Source organism: Balaenoptera musculus, chromosome 9 (assembly GCF_009873245.2).
Source record: "Balaenoptera musculus isolate JJ_BM4_2016_0621 chromosome 9, mBalMus1.pri.v3, whole genome shotgun sequence".
Classification (NCBI taxonomy): Eukaryota; Metazoa; Chordata; class Mammalia; order Artiodactyla; family Balaenopteridae; genus Balaenoptera; species Balaenoptera musculus.
Window position 1 is genome coordinate 100,683,750 of NC_045793.1, and position 21,744 is coordinate 100,705,493.

At 43.8% G+C, this 21,744-nt stretch overlaps 1 protein-coding gene across 13 annotated transcripts in view; it reads right to left on the reverse strand.

Moving 5' to 3' along the window:
- The window catches only part of MRPS24 (mitochondrial ribosomal protein S24), a 175,397-nt gene extending 154,436 nt beyond the window's left edge, over positions 1 to 20,961 (reverse strand). For 3 of the 13 annotated variants that reach the window (XM_036863576.1, XM_036863577.1, XM_036863578.1), the window contains exons 1-3: positions 20,663 to 20,902; positions 20,507 to 20,575; positions 20,263 to 20,374 (exon numbers count right to left, since the gene is read on the reverse strand). In XM_036863576.1, coding sequence (XP_036719471.1) covers positions 20,263 to 20,374; positions 20,507 to 20,575; positions 20,663 to 20,701 — 220 coding nt within the window. In that variant the 5' untranslated portion in view covers positions 20,702 to 20,902. Of the gene's footprint in view, positions 1 to 17,735; positions 18,174 to 20,262; positions 20,375 to 20,506; positions 20,576 to 20,662 lie in introns of those variants that run through there. The other 10 variants (XM_036863573.1, XM_036863572.1, XM_036863569.1 and 7 more) reach the window with 10 other exon arrangements.
- Between the last annotated feature and the right edge of the window lie 783 nt (positions 20,962 to 21,744).

Genomic DNA, 21,744 nt, shown 5'->3' on the forward strand with positions numbered 1-21,744 from the left:
AAAACCAACAACCCACTGAAAATGGATAAAGATCTGAACAGACACCTTGCCAAAGAAGATAATATACATAGTAAATAAGCATATAACATAATGCTCAACACCATACAATCACAAATTAAAACAACAATGAGATAGCACTGCACACCTATAGAACTAAACTAAAAAAAAAATGACAATACCAATTGCTGGAGGGTGACAAACAACAGGAATTCTAATTCATGATTGATGGAATGACTACAGCCACTTTGGAAGATAGTTTTACTGGTTTTTTCCAAAGCTAAACAAGTCTCACCTTAGGAGCCAATAATCGTGACTCAAGTATTTAGGCAGCTGCTTTGAAAAACTGTCCAAACAAAAAATAGCATGCAACTCTGCACAGCAGCTCTATTCCTAATAGTTAAAAACTTTAAGAATTCAGGAAGCCCTTCAGTAGATGAATGCATAAGCATGTCAAGGGGAGCAGAATATGCCACCCCCAAAATATGCTTCTTTGGCATAAAGATTATTGGGGGCTGATTAATTTTTAAAAACAGCAGACACAGAAGAATCTCTGAAAACCAGAACAGAATTGCCCTTTTGGGAGGGAAATTTACACTTTTAAGGGAAATCTCCATTTTTAAGGGTATCTCCCTCTCTACCAGGAAAAGAAGGATGACTAAATTTCAAGAAACTCTTAACAAAGGAGAAGGCCTGGACTTAAATCTGCATAACAACCCTTCCCTCGTTTACTGTGCTTTGCCTGATAACCTTTCTTAACTGGATCCCCACTCCCTCCACATCTTTCTTTTGGTTTTAGATGAAGATGGTATTTAAGGATGATGACTTAGGCCATCTTGGGGAGTTACTCATTTTTCCTGGGCCTCTCCCATGTATATAGGAGGTATTCATGTTATTAAACTCCTGTTTGTTTTTCTCCTATTAATCTGCCTTTTATTACAGAGGGCTCTCAGCCAAGATCCTCGAAGGGGAGAGAGAAAATGATTTTCCCTCCCATACACATACAATGGAATACAATTCAGCAATAGAAAGGAATGAAACATCAACTCACGTAAGGACACGGATGAATCTTCCGTGCATACTGCCAAGTGAAAGAATTCAAACCGAAGGGGCTATAGTATGACCCCCATTTATACGGTATTCTGCAAAACTACAGCGATGATAAACAGATCACGGGGCGGGGGTTTGAAGTATTCCATATGATATTTAGTGATGGACACCTGCCACTATACATGTGTCAGTGTAATGGAGCAGGCACCTGTGAGACCTTCCCAGGACAGATGCCCCCTCCCCCATGTCCTCCACCTGCCTCTTGTCTGTAGAAAAACTTTAGCCAGAGAATAACCTTCATCAGAGAAGTGAGAAAACGCAGAAGCAAAGGAAAGCAGTCAAACAAGACAAAATAATAATAGTTTAGCCATTACACAAAGTCAGGGACCTTGAGTTCCTCCTCAAGGGCTAGAGATAACCTCTGAGCCGTGTCCTTTGAGCTGTGCCGCAGACACTGAAAGCCCCACCAGGCGGAAGGAGCTAACTACACGATGACCAGACTGTAGCCATGACATCAGCTGTTCCGCCTTGCAAAATCCCAAGAACTGGCCTCAAGGAAATGGGAACAAACCGACCCTAGAACTGAAGGTGAGCTGTACTTAAAGCAATCAAGATGACACTGACCAGACCACCGCATGACAATGTCAAGACGACTGTCAGAGCTGACTGTGCTGTTCTGCACGTAGCCCCCTCCCTCTGCCTGTACACTCCTAAAACTCCCCTTTAAAAGCTCTTCCCCGCCCCCCCCCCCCCCCCCCCACCGAACAGCAACTGGGATTTGGTTTTTGGATGCAAGTCCACCTTCCCCCCAGGCTGCCAGCCTCCTGAATTAAGCAAACTTTCCCTTCCTACCAACACCTGTCTCTTGAGTATTGGCTTTCAAGCGGCGAGCAGCCAACCCTGAGTTTGGTCACATCAAAACCTATAGATTTTTACAGAACAATGAGTAAACCATAATCAATCCAAAGTAAGTTATTAAGGATGTAGGAGTGGTGCAGGATGGAACACAAAATATGACAAAGAATCTAACTGCACTAGAAACATGGGGAAAAAACTCACTGTAGGTTGAGGCAGAAGGTACTGAGCTCAGTGATTTGGAAACGAATGGAATAACGGCAAAATGTATGGTTCATAAGCAGTGCACTCTACTTCATAAAGTCCTTTCCCATGGGGTAGTAGCTAACAATTCTGAAACCACTATATCTCTAATCTGAAAAGGAGCAATGAATTGAATAAATGGCAGATAGTGGGAGCCAGGCTCCTCACTGTGTTGGAGTGGCAGTTTACAAGGAGAGGAGGCTCTGCCCTCCTAATCCTGGGTCTGAGTTTCCTGGGAGGATGGTGCGGGGAACTGACTGGCCCTAGGGAGTGCACAGCTCTTTACCCTGGGAAGGCCCTGCAGACAAAGGAACCTCACACTCATCTTTCCACCCAGAACAGATGGGCATTTAACTCTCAGCACTCTGGAATCAGTTAGTTGCAGCTTTCAAGACATTCTCGCCCCCAAGCACATAAAGGGGTATGAAGGTCTTGCCTTATCCCTAAGTTGCCCCAGAATCCAGGCCCTTCCAGGTCCTGGGACGTGGAGCCAGGATGGAGGTGCCTGGGTCTCTGAGCAGCAGCAGAGAGCAAGGAGGGAGACCAGTCCAGAGGGCAGGGTTCTCCTGAAGTCTGTGAGTCCTGGTGCCCTGATGAGATCCACTCCCAGTGGGGACACTGGCAGGGCCTGCAATGGTTCCATTTTCCACCTGAGTCCCTTTGATTAAGCAACGGCAAAACCATCACTGGATTCAGGTGTCTCCTGGTGGTGTTTCAAACTCTGATGCAACAGCTTTACAAGGGAGCAAGAGAATGTGCTTCAGAACCTTCTAAAATGAGGAGGGAAGAGTGAAATTGAAAGAAATGAACCCCGAGGAGCTTTTCCTACAAAGACCCCCTGTGGGGAGAGGCAAGAATGGAAAAGCAGGGAACTGTTGAAAAATAGTCCCCACCAAGCACCTCCCTTGCACACGGGAAAAGCATAAGGGCCATTTTGGAACACAAAGGCCTCATTCCCGATGGAGGAAGCCATCCTGGAGGCCGCCCACAAGGGGACCCTCGCCTGGAGATCCCTGAGAGGTGGGCTAGAGAGGTGGGCTGCCAAGCACATGGTACAGAGACCTGGGAAATCCCTTGACCCATCGGCCTCGGCGTGCACGTCTCTAAGATCAGGCCACTGCTCACTGAATAGTAAAGCACGAGACTCTTGGACCCAAAGAAGCAGCCCTGACACCAGCTGCCCTATCTGCTGCTAACAGTTTTCCAGTCTTCTCTTCCTGTCATGGCTGCCAGTGAACCTCTCCTGCAACAGCAACTGCCCCTACCTTCCATCTTCTATGCTCCAGCCCTCCTACAGCTAAAATTTTTGGAACAGAGTGCAGAAGAAAACAAGTGGCCAAGAGCCAGAGCCTGAGGGGCACACCAGTGTACAAAGCTGTGCCCTCACCATCTCCATCTGGACATGATGTGGCCCTTAGGGATTCCGGGATGTCTGGGTCAGCCTCACACGGGTGTCAACCTGGTCATGTGCACATACGTGAGCGCCTGCCCGTACCTAACTCTTATTGGTCAAGATGTTTGATCTTAGGGAGATTTCAACTCTGCATGCCAGGTTACATACTCCTGGGGTTGACGACTGTGAAGGACAGATGCTCCCCAGATCTAGGCTGCCCAGACCGTATCTCTGAGTCAGAGAGGCAGAAGGACACAGGGTCTGTTTGCTGGAGCCAGAGGCCTCCATAATCACATGTTTCCTAAAAGGCAGGCAGCAAGTCTAGCTCCCATTCTGGAACGTGCGCATGCACTTGCAGAATGAGAACAGCCCAGGCAACTGACCCTTTAATTATAAAAAAGAAGAAAATCAGGTAAAGCAAATTGGCATCTACTAAGACGGCATTTTCATCCCGAACACTACTCGAGTGTTTTTTTAAGAAGGTTAATCTCATTTATAATAACTTAAAAAACTGAATATTCAGCAGCATGGCACGGACTAAATAATGCGACATTATGGAAACTCTGCAAACCACTTATTGGCATGAGGACATGCTTACGTAACAACATTGACTGAAATGAGAAGAATGCAGATTATGGAACAGATGTGAATGGGTGTGTGGTTCTGTGCACACAAGTGACATGACAACTGTGGAGCCAGTCTGGGGACGGGCCAAGGATTCTGATGTCAGGCAACAGTGACACCAAGTAAGGGCCAGGCATCATCAAAAAATCTGCAAACAATAAATGCTGGAGAGGGTGTGGAGAAAAGGGAACCCTCCTGCACTGTTGGTGGGAATGTAAACTGATACAGCTACTATGGAGAACAGTATGGAGGTTCCTTAAAAAACTAAAAATACAGCTACCATATGATCTAGCAATCCCACTACTGGGCATAAACCCTGAGAAAACCATAATTCAAAAAGATACATGTACCACAATGTTCATTGCAGCACTATTTACACTAGCCAGGACATGGAAGCAACCTAAGTGTCCACCGACAGATGAATGGATAAAGAAGATGTGGCATATATATATACAATGGAATATTACTCAGCCATAAAAAGGAACAAAATTGAGTTATTTGTAATGAGGTGGATGGACCTAGAGTCTGTCATACAGAGTGAAGTGAGTCAGAAAGAGAAAAACAAATACCATATGCTAACACATATATATGGAATCTAAAAACACGGCACTGATGAAGCTAGTAGCAGGGCAGGAATAAAGACACAGACGTAGAGAATGGACTTGAGGACGCGGCGGGGGAAGGGGCAGCTGGGACGAAGTGAGAGAGTAGCACTGACATATATACACTACCAAATGTAAAATAGATAGCTAGTGGGAAGCAGCTGCATAGCACAGGGAGATCAGCTCAATGCTTGGTGACAAGCTGGGGGCGGGGGATAGGGAGGATGGGAGGGAGGGTCAAGAGGGAGGGGATATGGGGATATATGTACATGTATAGCTGATTCACTTTGTTGTACAACAGAAACTAACACAACATTGTAAAGCAATTATACTCCTATAAAGATATTAAAAAAATAAATAAATAAGCACTAGGTTTCTACCTCTCCCAAACCTAGACATGCTTCCTGAGAGCAGGTGAACACAAAAAGGTTATAAATGAGCAAAAAAACTCACTTGTGGGCTTAAAGTCCTCAAGGCCATTTGACCTATATCCTCCACCCAAAGATCTAAGAGTCTTATTAAACAGGAGCAAACCAGGGCCAAGGCCAAACACAGAACCTGCCACACAGTAGGTATTTAATAAAGAACTGTTGAATTAATGTAGTTGCTCCTTTGTGGAGGCTGAGAAAGGGATCTGATACATCACACAGTTCTTTGTAAACTAATCACTGAAAATGCCAGCCCTCTAACAAGGTCTAAGCTGACTAATTATAGAATTTAACAAATTTATTTTAAAAGGTAGCACTAAAGAGTGTCTTTGTAAAGAACATAAAAACCTGTCATATTCTTTGTCATACAGATTGACTTGTGTGCAATGTAGCCATTTAATAAAAAGCTAGGGCTTCCCAGGTGGCACAGTGGTTGAGAATCTGCCTGCCAATGCAGGGGACATGGGTTCGAGCCCTCGTCCTGGAAGATCCCACATGCTGTGGAGATACTAAGCCGGTGCGCCACAACTACTGAGCCTGCACTCTAGAGCCCGCGAGCCACAACTACTGAAGCTTGCACACCTAGAGCCCGTGCTCCGCAACAAGAGAAGCCACCGCAATGAGAAGCCCGCGCACTGCAACGAAGAGTAGCCCCCGCTCGCTGCAACTAGAGAAAAGCTTGCACGCAGCAACGAAGACCCAACGCAGCCAAAAATTAATTAATTAAAAAAAAAAAGCTAGCATTTATTAAATGTCAATTATTAGCAGGTGACCACTGGAAATAATGTTCTAGACCTGTTCTAGATGTATTTTATATATTCGATCATGGATATAACCAACTCTCTAGATGTAGCAAAAGATACACAACATGAGTTGCCAATTTATTTCTATTCATGATCAGGTGGTGGGCAGATGGGAAGAAGAGAAAAACAAAACATCAAACCATGGTCCTTTATTCTTAGAGACCTCGGTCCTCCATACACAAAGGACATGCTCGGTCCTCCATACACAAAGGACGTGCTTTGGTGAAAATGAAAGAGTAACTTAAACTCATTTACCCAGGAATGTCCAATTCAGGTGTTTCCCAGTTGAAAAGCATGTGAAGCAGGTTATCTTCAGGGCAGGTGGACACCTGGGAGCACAGTGGGTGTCCACCAGCATTTGGGAGCCAGGACCAGGGGCAGGGGGACACAGGGGCTCCTCTTCCAGAGGCCTGCAGGGGGGCCCTGGTACTCCTGAGACTTCACTGAGACCCCAGCTACCCACATGGAATAAACCCCTCAAGCCAGGCTCCTCAGATACGGCTCTCAAGACAGAGCCAGGCTGTGTCTGCATCCTTCAGGGCCCTTTGACGAGCTGCCATGAAGGAGGTTGTGATGCCTCCCTGCCCTCCCTGCACAGGTGCTGCATTTCATCCTCACAGCCTCAACTTCCCTCTGCAGAACAAAGCTCCCTCATACCCACAGATCTCTTCTGAGAGAGCTGAAAGGTCTGGTGCTCAGACCCAGGAGTAACCAGCTGGGAGGTCCTACAGAGGCATCACTGATGATCCCTCCAAATTGAAAATGCTCACTTTGGAGAAAAAGGAACTCTCGTGCACTCTTGGTGGGAATGTAAATTAGTGCAGCCACAAGTTCCTCAAGAAGTTAAAAACAGAACTGCCATATGATCCAGGAATTCCCCTTATGGGTATATTTCTGAAGGAAATGAAATCAGTACCACAAAAGGATATCTGCACTCCCATGTTCATTGCAGCATTATTCACAATACCTAAGTCATAGAAACAACCTAAGTGTCCATCTACAGATGAACGGCTAAAGATAATGTAGTATACACAGAAGATGGAAAACTATTCAGTCATAAAAAGAAGAAAATCTCACCATTTGGGATACATGGATGAACCTGGAGGACATTATGTTAAGTGAAATAAGCCAGATGCAGAATGACAAATGCTGCATGATCTCACTTTTATGTGGAATCTAAAGTAGTTGAATTCATGAAAGCAGAGAGTATGGTGATTACCGGGGGAAAGGGAGAATGGGGAGCTGTTGGGATATTGGTCCATGGGTACAAAGTTTTAGTTATGCAAGATGAATAAGTACTGGGGATCTAAGGTACAACAATGTGACTTTACTATATACTTGAAACGTGCCATTGAAAGGACTGAACTATCAAGCCATGCAGACAAAGATGAAGATTAAATGCATATTAATTAGCGAAAGAAGCCAGTCTGGATGGACTACATACTGCTTGATTCCAGCTATATGACATTCTGGAAAAGACAAAACTACAGAGATGGTAGACAGATCAGTGATGGCCCATGCTTTGCAGGGAGGGGTGAGTCGAAAAGGGGAATGGGATGATGGAAGGAGGTCCAAATGGGCCAGATGAGAGTGAACTTCCTCTGGTTAGAAGATCATGTGATCATGCTGGGTGTGAATGAAAAAGCCTGAGGTGTATAGTACCAGTGTGAACAAGAAGGCTACTTCTCACTCTAGGAGACAAAGGTCTTATTCCATATTACATGTAACTATTTCAGAACCAGTTCTGAGAAATTTAACTTTTACTGTAAAAAATATATAACAAAAAATTTTCCATTTAAACCGTGTTTAAATATGTGATTCAGCTGCATTAAGTATATTCACAATGCTGTGCAACCATCCACCACTGTCCACTTCCATGTATCGTTCATCATCCCAAACAGAAACTCTGCATCCACTAAACAATAACTCCTCATTCCCTCCTGCCCCTAGGCCCTGGGAACCTCTATTCTTCTTCATGTCTCCATGAATTTATCTTTTACAGACACTTCATATAAATAGAATCATACAACATTTGTCCTTTTGTGTCTGGCTTATTTCGCTTAGCATAAAATGTTTTCAACATTCATTCATGTGATAGCATGTGTCAGAGTTTCATTGCTTTTAAAGACTGAATGATTATTCCATTAAATGTACCATACCACATTTGGTACATCCATTCATCTGTTGACGGACGTTTGACTTATCTCCATGTACTGGTGATTGTGAATGATGCTACTAGAACAACTGTATACAAGTATCTGTTTGAGTCTCTGTTTTCAATTCTTTTAGGTACATGCCTAGAAGCGGAATTGCTGCATCATATGGCAATTCTATGTTTAAATGTTCAAGGAACCACCACACTGCTTTCCATAACAGCTGCACCATTTTATATTCCCACCAACAGCACACAAGGCTCCAGATTTCTCCATCTCCTCGTCATGTGAACCTCTTCGGGAAACTTTCCCAGGTAGCCACCTTGGATACAAAGATGGCAACAAAATTGGGATATTCTTTGAAAATAAGATGACTTCCTCCTGCTAGAACCTGCTTCCATAGTTACTCTCCCAGTACTTGGACACCTCTCCCAAACCTCTACACGGACAGTTTCTCCTGCCGTGATGCGTTATCCCCCGTTGCCTGGAAAATCCCTCCAAACGCCAGCTCAGCTTGTCCTCCTGTGAGCAGTCTTCCTTGGTTCATCCGGGTCAAGCTGCTGTCCTTCCCTGGGCGCCAGGCTAACCTTTGCCCACATCATTGGGTAGTGATTGTCTGAATGTCTGTTTCCCCCAGACCAGGAGCTCTTCCATGGCAGTCTCTGAGAGGGATCCTCAGCGTCCTCAGGGCACAGGATCGATCATGGCACATTGGAGGAAACCTTTGTCCACTGAGTGACAACCAGTTTAGGCTCAGGTAAAGCCCTGTGATGGGGCTCTCCAAGATCTGCTCTGTGCTCCTGTGTACCAGGCCATATACTGTCCTCACAGAGCCTGCTGTCGGGGGGGTGGTGTGTGCAGGGAGGGAGATATTAAATAGTCATCAAATCGCTCTTCCATTAGAGCTATTGCGATCAGTGCTATAAAGAAATTTACAGAGGTGGCAATATACAATGGGGATCAGAATATGGCTGGTGTAAATCAAAGCTTCTACCGAGCGGGACTCAATTAACATTGGTTTTACAAATGTAAAAGAAAAGTGACTTTTAGGTTGACATCTAAAGTTTGAGTACTGCATTAGTTTTCTATTCATGCTGTAACAAATCACCACAAACTTGGTGGCTTAAAAGAACACAAATATTATCTCACAGATGTGAAACTCAAAAGTCTAAGATGGGTTGGCAAGGCTCTGGAGAAGAATCCCTTCCCTCACCTTTTCTGCCCTACAGGCCGCCTACATTCCATGGCTCGTGGTCCCTTCGTCCATCTTCACACCTCCAGAAGGAAATGCAGCTCTGCCAACACCCTGAGTTTAGCTCAGTGAGACCCAGGTCTGACTTCAGCCTACAAAACTGTAAGAAATAAACTTACATTGCTCTAAGTTACTACATTTATGATCATTCAAAAGCAGGTGGGGCAGGACCTCAGGGGGCTGTGAATCCAAGGCAGTCTGTGATCCTGCCCCACCTTCACTTGCTGAGAAGGGGGGAAAGTGAAACTAGAGCGGACAAAACGGGAGGACGCTCACAGAGACAGAGAATTTGCGGAGGTTCAGCCAGCCTGACAGGAAAGCCAGGCACATCACTGCAGGAGACGGAGACAAATTTTGGAGGCAGAGGAGAAGGGACAGCAAGGAGTCAGTGCCCCCTCCCCAGGGCAACTCTGCAATGTGCTGGGCTTTCCCAGGTGACAGCAGTGACCTCGCTCACAAGGGGGGCAGAAAGCGGAAGCGGTGGGCGGCTCACTGCCCAGCTGCACAGATCACAGCTGGAGGGATCCATTTCTCACCGGCAGCACCCAGATTTCTGAGGAGGAACCCCCACGATGGGGCAGGGAGTTGGAGAGGAGAGGAAAGGGAAAGAGGCCGGTGAGAACAACAAAGGGCATTAAAGGATGTGTTTTCTGCTGTCTGCTTCGGGATTTCAGCAGGTCTGCCCTTGAACTTCTGGGAGTGCCCCACTGAAGGATCCCCCGACCAGGCTGTGGGTAGCCTGAAGCCCCAGGTGCTAAGCCCTCGCCTCCCCACACTCTGCCACCAGCTCTCTTTAATGTGTCCGTGAGTGCAGCCATGAGAGCCAGCACAGGTAAAGAGAAACCAAAAACTTAAGCTGTACTGCCACCTTCCAGAAAACAAAAGAAAAGTTTCTAATTGCCAGCCTGTTGAACTGTATGTACAAAGTAAGTAAGCAAAGGCTTCCTTAGTTAAGGAGGTTATTCGCTACTTTCAAATGTGATGGCATAGCACATTTCATCAGAAACTATGAAAAATCACGGTAATATGGCATCACAGAAAGAAAATGAACAAGGCTCCAGCACTAAACTCTGAGGTCCACAATATTGTGATCTAACTGATAAAGAAGTCAAATAGCTGGTTTGAAGAATTCTATAAGCTACAAGGAAACTCAGAAAGGCAATTCGATGAACTCAGGAATAAAATTAAAGAACAGAAGGAGTTTCTTTACCAAAGAGATAGAAATTTTTATAAAGAACCAAACAGAAATTCTGGAGCTGAACCATTCAATTAACGAGATGAGAATGCATTAGAGAGCTTAGGGCAGACTGGATGGAAGAAAGAATAAGCAACTTGGAGGACAGAAATCTGGAAACGACTCTTTCCTCAAAGAGAACTAAGTTTTTTAAAAAGTGAAGAAACACTACAAGCTATGAGATTTAAAAAGAAAAACAAATATAAGAATAATTGTGATATCAGAAGAAAAGAGAGCGAGAAGGGAGCAGAGCGTATATTTAGAGAAATAATAGCTGAGAACTTCCCAAACCTGGGGAAGAAACTGGATATACAAGTCCATGAAGCTAAGAGAACATCTAACTACCTCAATGCAAAAAGACCTTCCCCAAGATACAGGAAAATTGTCAAAAGTCAATGACAAAGAATCTTAAAGGAAGCCTGTGGGAAAAAAGAAAGTAATCCATGAAGGAACACCCATTAGGCTATCAGCATAGTTCTCAGAAGAAACTCTACGGGCCAGGAGAAAGTGGAATGACACACTCAAAGTGTTAAAAGACAAAAACTGCCAGCCAAGAATACTTTATCTGGCAGTTACCCATCAGATTAGAAGGAAAATTAAAGCCCTTCTCAGACAAACAAAGCTAAGGAAGTTCACCACTACTAGATCTGCCTTGCAAGAAAGGCTGAAAGGAGCTCTTCAAGCTGAAATGAAAAGACTAATTAGTGACATAAAAGCAAATCAAAGTACACAATACTCTAACAAAGGTGAAAAATAAAGAGTCAGAATTAGAAAACTGTAACTCTATATATTAATGCAGTGGTGCATTAACCACTTAATATAAAGGCTAAAAATACATTAAAAATAAGTATAGCTATTGATATTATAATTTCTCCAAAAATTCAGTTTTCATAAAAAGAGGTAAATTGTAACATCAAAAGTATTTTTTAAAAAAGGAGTAAAATGGTGGAAACTTTATAAGTGGATAAAGTTTAGGTGCTATCGGCATAAAAATGACTATTTTATCTGTGAGATGTTTTATGTAAGCCACATGGTAACCAAAGGAAAAATCTATAGTAGAGTCACAAAACACACACAAAAAAAGGGAGACTGAGAAAATTACCATGGAAAACCACCACTTTACAGAGGTAGACAGAAACAGAGGGAAAAGAAATGATAGAGATACAAAATAATAAGAAGGCAAACAATAAATAAGATGGCAACAGTAAGTCCTTACACATCAGTAATCACTCTAAATACAAATGGATTGAATTCACCAAACAAAGACACAAAAATGGCTGGATTGATTAAAAAACAAGACCCAACTATATGCTGCCTACAGGAGACTCATTTCAGCCCCAAAGACACACAGGTTTAAAGTGAAAATAATAAAGAGGATATTCCATGCAACAGGAGTCCAAAAGAAAGTATGAATTGCCATACATATATCAGACAAAATAGGCTTTAACCCAAAAGTGATAACAAGAGACAAAGACAGTCATTATATATTGATAAAAGAGTCAATACATCAGGAAGATATAACAATTGTAAATATATACACACCCAATATTGGAGCACCAAAATATATTAAACAAATAATAACACATCTAAAGAGAAACAGACAATACATTAACAGTAGGGGACTTCAATACCTAACTGTCAGCAATGGATAGATCATCCAGACAGAAAATCAAGTAAGGAAACAGTGGAACTGAACTACACTCTAGAACAAATGGAATTAACAGATGTATAAAAAAAATTCCATTCAACAGCAGAAGGATACACATTCTTCCCAAGTGCACATGGAATATTCTCCAGGATAGATAGTTTGAAAGGACAGAAAACAAATCTTAGAAAATTTAAGAAGATTGAAATCATACCAACTATCTTTTCTGACCACAATGGTATAAAACTAGAAATCAACTAGAGGAAAGCTTGAAAATCTACAAATATGTAGAAACTAAACAGCACACTTCTGAACAACCAATGGGTCAAAGGGGAAATAAAAAATATCTCAAACAATTGAAAACAAAAATACAACATATCAAAACTTATGGGGTGCAGCAAAAGCTGTTCTGAGAGGAAAGTTTACAGCAATAAATGCATATATTAGGAAATTAGATGTCAAAAAACAAATTTCATAGTTTGTGGTACTAGTAAAAGAAGAACAAATTATGCCCAAAGTTAGTAGAAAGAAGGAAATTATAAAGATCAGAGTGGGAAACGAATGAAATAGAGACCAGAAAAACAACAGACAGGATCCACAAAACTAAGAGGTGGTCCCTCCAAAAGATAAAATTGACAAAACCTTTACCTAGACTAAGAAAAAAAAGAGAAGACTTAAATAAATTAAATTAGAAATGAAAATGGAGGAAAAAAAGAAAATGGAGACATTACAACTGATAAGGCAGAAATACATAGGATCATAAGAAATTATTGTGAACAATTACAAGACAAAAAATTAGATAACCTAGAAGACATCGATAAACTTCTAGAAACACATAACCTATCAAGACTGAATCAGGAAGAAATAGAAAACCTGAACAGACCAATAACAAGTAAAGAGATTGAATCAGTAACCAAAAACCTCCCAACAGAAAACCCCAGGAACCAAGAGAAGCCACTGCAATGAGAAGTCCACGCACAGCAACGAAGAGTAGCCCCCACTCGCCACAACTAGAGAAAGCCCGTGCACAGCAACGAAGCCCCGGTGCAGCCAAAAATTAAAAAAAAAAAAAAAAGAAAAGAAAACCCCAGGACCAGAAGGCTTCAATGACAAATTCTACCAAGCATTCAAAGAAGAATTAAGACTATTCCTTCTCAAACTCTTCCAAAAAACTGAGGAGGGAATACTTCCAAACTCATTCTAGGAGGTCAGCATTACCCTAATAATAAAGCCAGATAAGGACACAACGAGAAAACTATAGACCAATATCCCTGATGAATATAGATGCAAAAATTCTCAACAAAATATTAGCAAACAGAATTCAATAACACATAAAAAGGATTATACACCATGATTAAGTAGGATTTATCCCTGGAATGCAAGGATGGTTCAACATATGCAAATTAATAAACATAATAGATCACATTAATAAAATGAAAGAAAAAATCACATGATCATTTCAATAGATGTAGAAAAAGCATTTGACAAAATACAACATTCTTTCATGACAAAGAAAAAAAACCAACCCTCAGCAGATTGGGTATAGAAGGAACATACCTAACATAATAAAGGTCATATATGACAAACCCACAGAGAACGTTATACTCAATGGAGAAAAACAGAAAGCGTTTGCTCTGAGATCAGGAACAGAACAAGAATGGCTACTTTCACCATTCTTATTCAATATAGCATTAGAAGTCCTAACTAGAGCAATTAATCAAGACAAAACAAAAGCATACAAATTGGGAAGGAAGAAGTAAAACTGTTGCTATTTGCAGACCATAGGACTCTGTATATAAAATAATCTCCGAAACTCAACCAAAAAACCACTGGAACTAATCAACAATTTCAGTAAAGTTGCAGGATACAAAATCAACATACAGAAATCAGTTGCATTTCACACACTAAGGATGAAACACCTGAAAAAGAAATAAAGAAAACGATTCTATTCACAACAGCATCAAAAACAACAAAATACTTAGGAACAAATTTAACCAAGAAAGTGAAAGATCTGTATGATGAAAACTCCAAGCCTTTCCTGAAAGAAATCAAGCTCACAAACAATTCAGAAGACATCCTATGTTTATGAATTGGAGGAAGTAATATTGTTAAAATGTCCATACTACCCAAAGCCACATATAGATGCAATGCAATCCCCATCAAAATACCAATGGTATTTTCCCCAGAAACAGAAAAAACAATCCTAAAATTTGTAGGGAATCATAAAAGACCCCAAATAGCCAAAGCAATCCTGAGGAAAAAGAACAAAGCTAGAGGTATCAAATTTCCCTGATTTCAAAGTATACTACAAAGGTATAGTAATTAAAAAAAAAAAAAAAAGTATGGTGCTGGAACAAAAATAGACACATAGACCATTGGAACAGAATATAAAGCTCAAAATTAAACTGCTACTTATATGGTCAACTAATATTCAACAAGGAGCCAAGAGCATCCAATGGGGAAAGGATAGTCTCCTCAACAAATGATATTGGGAAAACTGGAGAAACACACGTAGAGCAATGAAGCTGGACACCTATCTTACACCACTCACAAAAACTCACTCGAAATAGATCAGACTTAATACCTGATACTATAACTCCTCTAAGAAAACGTAGAGGAAAAGCTCCTTGACATTTGTCTTGACAATGATTTTTAAAATACGCACCAAAAGCACAAAAAACAAAAGCAAGAATCAACAAATGGGACAACATTAAACTTTAAAGCTTCTGCACAACAAAAGAAACAATTAAAAATGAAAAGGCAACTTGTACAGGAGAAAATGTTTGCAAATCATATATCAGGTAAGGGGTTACTATCCAAAATATATAAAGAACTCACAGCTCAAAATCAAAAAAAGGAACCACCTGATTTAAAAATGGTCAGAAGAAATAAAGACATCTTTCCATAGAAGACATTCAAATGGCCAACAGGTAAATGAAAAGATGCTCAACATCACTAATCATCAGAGAAAATGCAAATCAAAACCACAATGAGGCAACACTCACACCTGTTAGGATGGCTACCATCAAGAAGAGAACAGGTAACAAGTGCAGGCAAGGATGTGAAGAAAAGAGGACACTTACGCACTGTTGGTGGGAATGTAAATTGGTTCAAGCACAAGGGAAAACAACATGAACCTTCCTCAAAAAATTAAAAATAGACCAACCATATGATCCAGCAATTCCACTTCTGGGTATATAGCCAAAGGAAATGAAAACAGAATTTCAAAGAGACATCTGCACTCCTATTTTTATTGCAGCATTATTCACAATAGCCAAGACATGGAAACAATATAAGTACTCATCAAATGGATAAAGATGTCTCTCTCTCTCTCTCACACACACACACACACACACACACACACACACACACGCACAATGGAATATTATTCAGCCTCGAGGAAGGAGGACATTCTGCCATTTACAACAACATGGATGGACTTGCAGACACAGAAAGACAAAGAGTATGACATCACTTACATGTACAATTTAACAAAGCTAAATTTTTAAAAACAGAATAAAATAGTGATTAGCAGGGGATGAGGGGGTGGGGGGACAGATGTTAAGAGTACACATTTACAAGTAGTAAATAAGCCCTAGAGATATAATGCTTAGTACCGTACAATAGGGACAAAAATATTATAATCATCAAACTTGCTAAAAGACTATAACAATTTTTCCAACTACTAAAAAGAAAGGATAATTTTGTAATGAGATAGAGATGCTAATTATTGCTACAACCACATTAAAATATAACAATGTCCTTAAATTAACATGTTGTACACCTTGAATTTATATAACTTTACCTGTCCAATGTATCTCGATTAAAAAAAAAAGGATCAGGGTCAAGGTCTGGATGAGTCAATATCAAGGCAAGGGTGAGTCTAAGGGTCACAGTCAGGTACAGGATTGGGCCAGTGTCAGGTTGAGGATCTGAATAAGATTCAGTACGTGGGTGGATCTGGGTCATGAGGGTCAGAGACATAATCGAGTTCAGCTGAGGTTCAGTCAAGGTCACAGTCAGTGTAAGGGTGAGGGTCAGAACACCTTCTGGTCAGTCAGCATTATGATGAAAACGTGGAACAGGGTGAGGGTCAAATTCAGATGAAAAGCCATGTCCAGGATCAGACTGAGTGTGAGGGTCAGTGTGAGAGTGAAGGTCAGAAGGGTCAGGGTGAGGATCAAAGTCAGGTTCAGGTTGAGGTTTGTCATCAGGGTATCAGGGTGAGTCTCAGGGCCTGAATGACAACTTCAGGATTGTTGAGTCTTAGAATAGGGTCAAGGTCAGGGTCAAGAGTAGGGTCAGATCTGTGTGAGGGACAGGGTCTGGGTGATGGCTGAGTTTCAAGGTCTAGGTCACAGTCTGGTTTAGTGATGAGTGAGGGTCAGGATTAAGGTCAGATTTAAATGACTTTCAGGTTCACAGTCAAGGTCATAAGAGTTTGGATGAGGAGCATGACCTGTCAAAGCGAGCATCAGTGTTACCAGTTAGGATGAGTTAGGGTCACCATAAGGGTCGAGACAGTGTTAGGCTGAAGTCTTCAGTCAAGTTTCTGACTGAGAGTCAGGGTTACATAAATGTGAGGGACACAGGGTCAGGGTCATGGTGAGTCAGTCAGTCAGCATCGGAGACAGGATCGGGGCAGGGTGGGGCCTGGTTGGCACCCTCAGGTAAGAGTGAGACTGAGGGTAAAGCTCAAGTTGTGGGTGGGATCATGGACATCAGGGGTTAGGATTAGAGTGGGTGTGTTGAAGTTCAGGGTCAAGTTAAGGGTACCAGGATCATGGTCAAGGTGAAGGTCATCAGTGTCAGGGTGAAGCTGAAGGTGAGCAATCCCTGTCCCATTTCCCAGCACCATGTGTGGCTTTTGCAGATGCCACTTTCTGAAATGTTCTTCCTCCATTTACCTGCATATCTATACTCCCCACCTGCTTGGAGTCTTCAGTGCGGCCTAGCCCTCCCCGTCCCCCTCCACCTCCACTGGGATAAAAGTATTATGAAGGCAAGGATCTTGGAATGCAACGTTTTGGTCATTGATGGGTTCCAAGCTACTCAGAAGAGTGTCTGGCACAGACTAGGTGCAGTTAAGCTTGTTTAATAGATGACTATGTGCTACATTATTTCTGGGGGAATAAAAGTACATCTGAAATACAACAAACTGTTCACAGTAGCTTTCTCTGGGGTAGAATTACAAGTAAGCTTCACGGCTGATTTAATACATGTCCATATTGTTTTAATTTTGAAAAAATTAACATTGTTTTATAATCTCCAAAAATGGATCTTTCCATTTTAAGAGAAAACAAAGAACTTCAGGTAAAGTTCCTGACACAGTGATTGGCACAAGATACTCACTGAACCATAGCTATTACCTAAACCTCAGGAACTGGCAGCCTTCCTGGGAACCTTGGAGCATCCCCAAAGAAACCCTATTCTAGTTCTCTAGACACACCAAGAAGCAAGACAACATGGAGAGTCTATTTATTCAACAGCCAACTTTGAAGACAAAGCCTCAGTAGTCCGAGGGGATGTATCGCCCGTTTCTACTTCAGTCCTTTTCCACAAGTTTCTGTCCTTTGCAGGCTACAGTTTGATGCAAACAGGCTGGTTGCCCTAGATATACTTATACACAACCTTTGAGGGCACAGTTTGGAGGTGCAGATGCACAGGACACTTGTAAAAGTGGGACAGCAGAGTCTCACTGTAGCCCACAAGGAAGTAGAACTTATGTGCAGGCAGCTGCCTCAGGACCAGGGCACAGATCTCCACCTGGTTAGCCCGGCGCTTTAGAACAAGCTGGTCGGCCAGGCAGCCTGGGAAGGTGCCCAGCATAAATTTACGAAAGAAAACATCTTCCACTGTTCTCTCTGCAGCATGGTCCTCCCCAGCCAGGTTACCTGAAGAGAGAAGGGCACCATGGTGAGTTGGCCAAAACTCCAGAGGTTAACATCCAAGAGCGCTGGGCACTCAGTTCCACACCCCACTCCAGCCTCTTCTCCTCTCTTCTGGAAGTGGAATAAGAATAACACTCTAGGGCTTCCCTGGTGGCGCAGTGGTTGAGAATCTGCCTGCCAATGCAGGGGACACGGGTTCGAGCCCTGGTCTGGGAAGATCCCACATGCCGCGGAGCAACTGGGCTCGTGAGCCACAACTACTGAGCCTGCGCGTCTGGAGCCTGTGCTCCGCAACAAGAGAGGCCGCGATAGTGAGAGGCCCGCGCACCGCGATGAAGAGTGGCCCCCGCTCGCCGCAACTAGAGAAAGCCCTCGCACAGAAACGAAGACCCAACACAGCCAAAAATAAATAAATAATTAATTTTTAAAAAAATATACAGAAAGAGAACTCACTCATTTAAAAAAAAAAAAAAATTTCCAACCGCTGGGAATGCTCCTTCAGCCAAACTTTACAAATAATAAAGCTTTAAAAAAAAAAAAAAAGAATAACACTCTAAAGTTCAAAGAACATTATTCCAATAATCCGCAAACAAATCCTGTGAAGTACGTATCATCGTTATCCTTGTTTCACAAAAGAGAAGAATGAGGCCTTGGCCAGGGCACAAAACTCAGATGAGTCCTCTATGTAGACACAGAGTGCCCCTCTCCCTCTTCCCTGACCGCCTTAGAGAAGCACTGGTCGTCCCACGGACCAGAGAGGTGAGGCCACCAGCTACTTCTGACACGAGGGATGCGAGCTCTCTCACTGACTACAGCCATGGCCTCAACCAGTGGATTCTCACTGTGGACCACAGAACCTGTGCACCTCTTACGGCTTCTGTTAAGAGTCTCCACACACACACACCCAGACTTTAGAACTAGAACTTGAAAAGGGTGGGGGGCAGAAATCCGTATTTTAAGGTAGTTCTCTAGACAGGTGTATCTCAGACATTCAAGTTGAGAACCCTCATAGTGAACAAAATACTGCTGACCCTCATCAACTCACAGTAGTTACGTTCTATAAAGTCACTCGTTATGTTCTATAAAATCACCATGAACAACGAATTAGCAAATGTTAAACCACTGCTCCCGGTGGAAATACAGTTAGGTTTCTGCAAGCCTTTGGTTACAATACTTTTATCAACAAATTGATGTGTAGCCTTATTTTGTTTTCTGTTTAAAGGCACCTACAAGTGGCTGATCAACACTGCACTCTCTCCCAATAGCTCTGTAACTCACGCCTGAAGGAAGCTTTTCTAACAATCGTGCCATGTAAGGTACATCACAGTCTTCTTGAAATTAGGAACATGAGACAGCGCTTCAGCATTACAGGCTATTTTAAGGCAGTGGAACCACCAACACAAAGTACAAAACTTGAAAACATGGCACTCATAGAACTCGAAAAGCGTACTTGTTTACAGCATGCGAGCTGAAACTAGAAGGCAGGGCCTTGTTCAACCGCAGCTGGGAAGGTGCATGTGGGGTGCTTGCTCTGCCCACGTCTGAGAATGAACGTGAAAGCACCCAGAGTAGGCAAATTCACAAACATGGAATCTGCAAATAACCCGGGCAAACCGCACATACCTGTAGTGAAAGATTTGTGCTTCAATATTTACAACAGTCTTCCGGGTCATCGAATTCCAAGGGGTTTCACTCTTTTCACTGCCTCTGAGCTATTTTACATCCGTAAACTACACAGAACGGCCAGCGATACAAAACAACTGTCTTTAGGCATGCAAACGATTTCTGTGGAAGTTCAACCGAACCCTTGAACGCTTGCCCCCCATGGAAAAAGCGTTTTGCATCCCTTTCAAATACATTTCAACGATCCTGACCACATACGTCTCGTCTATTTTACTCCTCTTTTGAAAGCGTCTGACTAATTTCTGATCCTCGCGTTGACTACCGAGTTAAACAAAATCTCTGACACGTGTTCACGTCGTGTTTATGTGACAGACAGTCGCGACTGAGAACGCCTTCCCTGGGGCCAGGGGTCGGGCCCACAGCACGTCCTCGTCCTCTCCCGCCACCGCGACAGGCATCGTCCCCTCACCTGTGTGCAGCGACAGCCAGCCCTTGCGATGGGCGATGTGGTGCGGCGCGTGCGCCTGCTCGTAGGTCACCGGCTTGTCCCCCTTGCCCACTCGGACTCGGGCCGCCCGGTTCTGGAAGGAAAGAGGGCCCGTGACTTTCCGCGACCACCGACCCAGGGCGTGCCCGAGATTACACCCTCGCCCGCAGGTCCCACACTCCGAGGCCGCGGGCGCCCAGACCCCAAGCCTCCACGCTGCACTCACCTTGGCGCAGACCGCGGAGGTGTGCAGGGCGCGCCAGACGCACGGCAGCTCCCGGCTCCAGGACAGCACCTGTAGGGAGAGGGGGGCGTGAGACCGAAACGAGGGCTCCCCGCGCGCCCCCTCCAACCGCCGGCCCCGCCCGTGCCGCCCACTCACCAGCGGCCGGAGCCCCCGACAGCAGACGGGCGCCGCCATCTTGGGCCGAGCGGAAGACGGGGCGGGGCGGCGTCGGGGTAAAGGTCAGGCGCGGGAGGCGGACGCGCGGGCGAGACCACACGCGAGCCGGCGCGGGGGTGCGAGCCTCTCGGCCGGGCGGGGCCGCGTGCAGTCCGCGCCGACCTGCTGTCGGCGGCGGCGGGGGCCCAGGCTCCGGGCTTGTGAGGCGGGCCGTGGGGTGCCGGGAGGTGGGGGGAGCTGGACTCTCCCCCTCCCCCCGCAGCCCTGGACACGTCTTGCACCCCTCCGTTCTGCCCCAGTCGTGGTTTGCGTCGTGTTTCAGATCCGGAAGCTGGATGAGGCGGAGCGTGAGGTTTCGCGGTCCGAGAGCTCGCAGTGGCGGGGCCAAGTGTCCTGGCGGGGGGCGGGCCGGGGGGAGGGGGCGCCCACCGCCCCGCCCCGCCCGGTCGGCGGGGACTGTCGGGGGAGCGGAGCGTTTCGGCACGTCGTAGGAATTAGGCTGCTCAGTTCTGTCTCCAAGTAATATCCTTTAAAAAAAAAAAAAGAAAAAAGAAACACCCTGACTTTTATCCACAAATAGAGAGGAAGTATGTTTTGGTTAAAACTTTACCTAGTTCTTGGGAGGGGCAAGATAGGGGTAGGGGATTAAGGAACACAGCCTGCTATGTAAACAGAAAGAGGCTACAAGAAAATACTGTGCAATACAGGGAATATAGAAAATTTTTTTATTTTATAGTAAGTGAAGTATAATCTATAAAAATATTGAATTACTGTATCGTACACCTAACATAATATTATAAACGAATATAATATTGTAAACTCACTGTACTTTAAAAATCAGCCAGTTCTTCAAGGATGGGTTATGCAGAGGGTAGGGTTTCACATCTGACCATACCCTAGTGTCTGGTCCTTGGGGAAGGAAAATTTTAAGGGAAAAAGGGCTGATGGTCGCTTAATTCCTGGGGATGTTACAGAGCCTGCTGTACTCAAACCAAAGCATTGCCACTGTAATTTGTATCCAGTAATTATTGTCAGAGGGAAAAATAGCAACACTGTATATC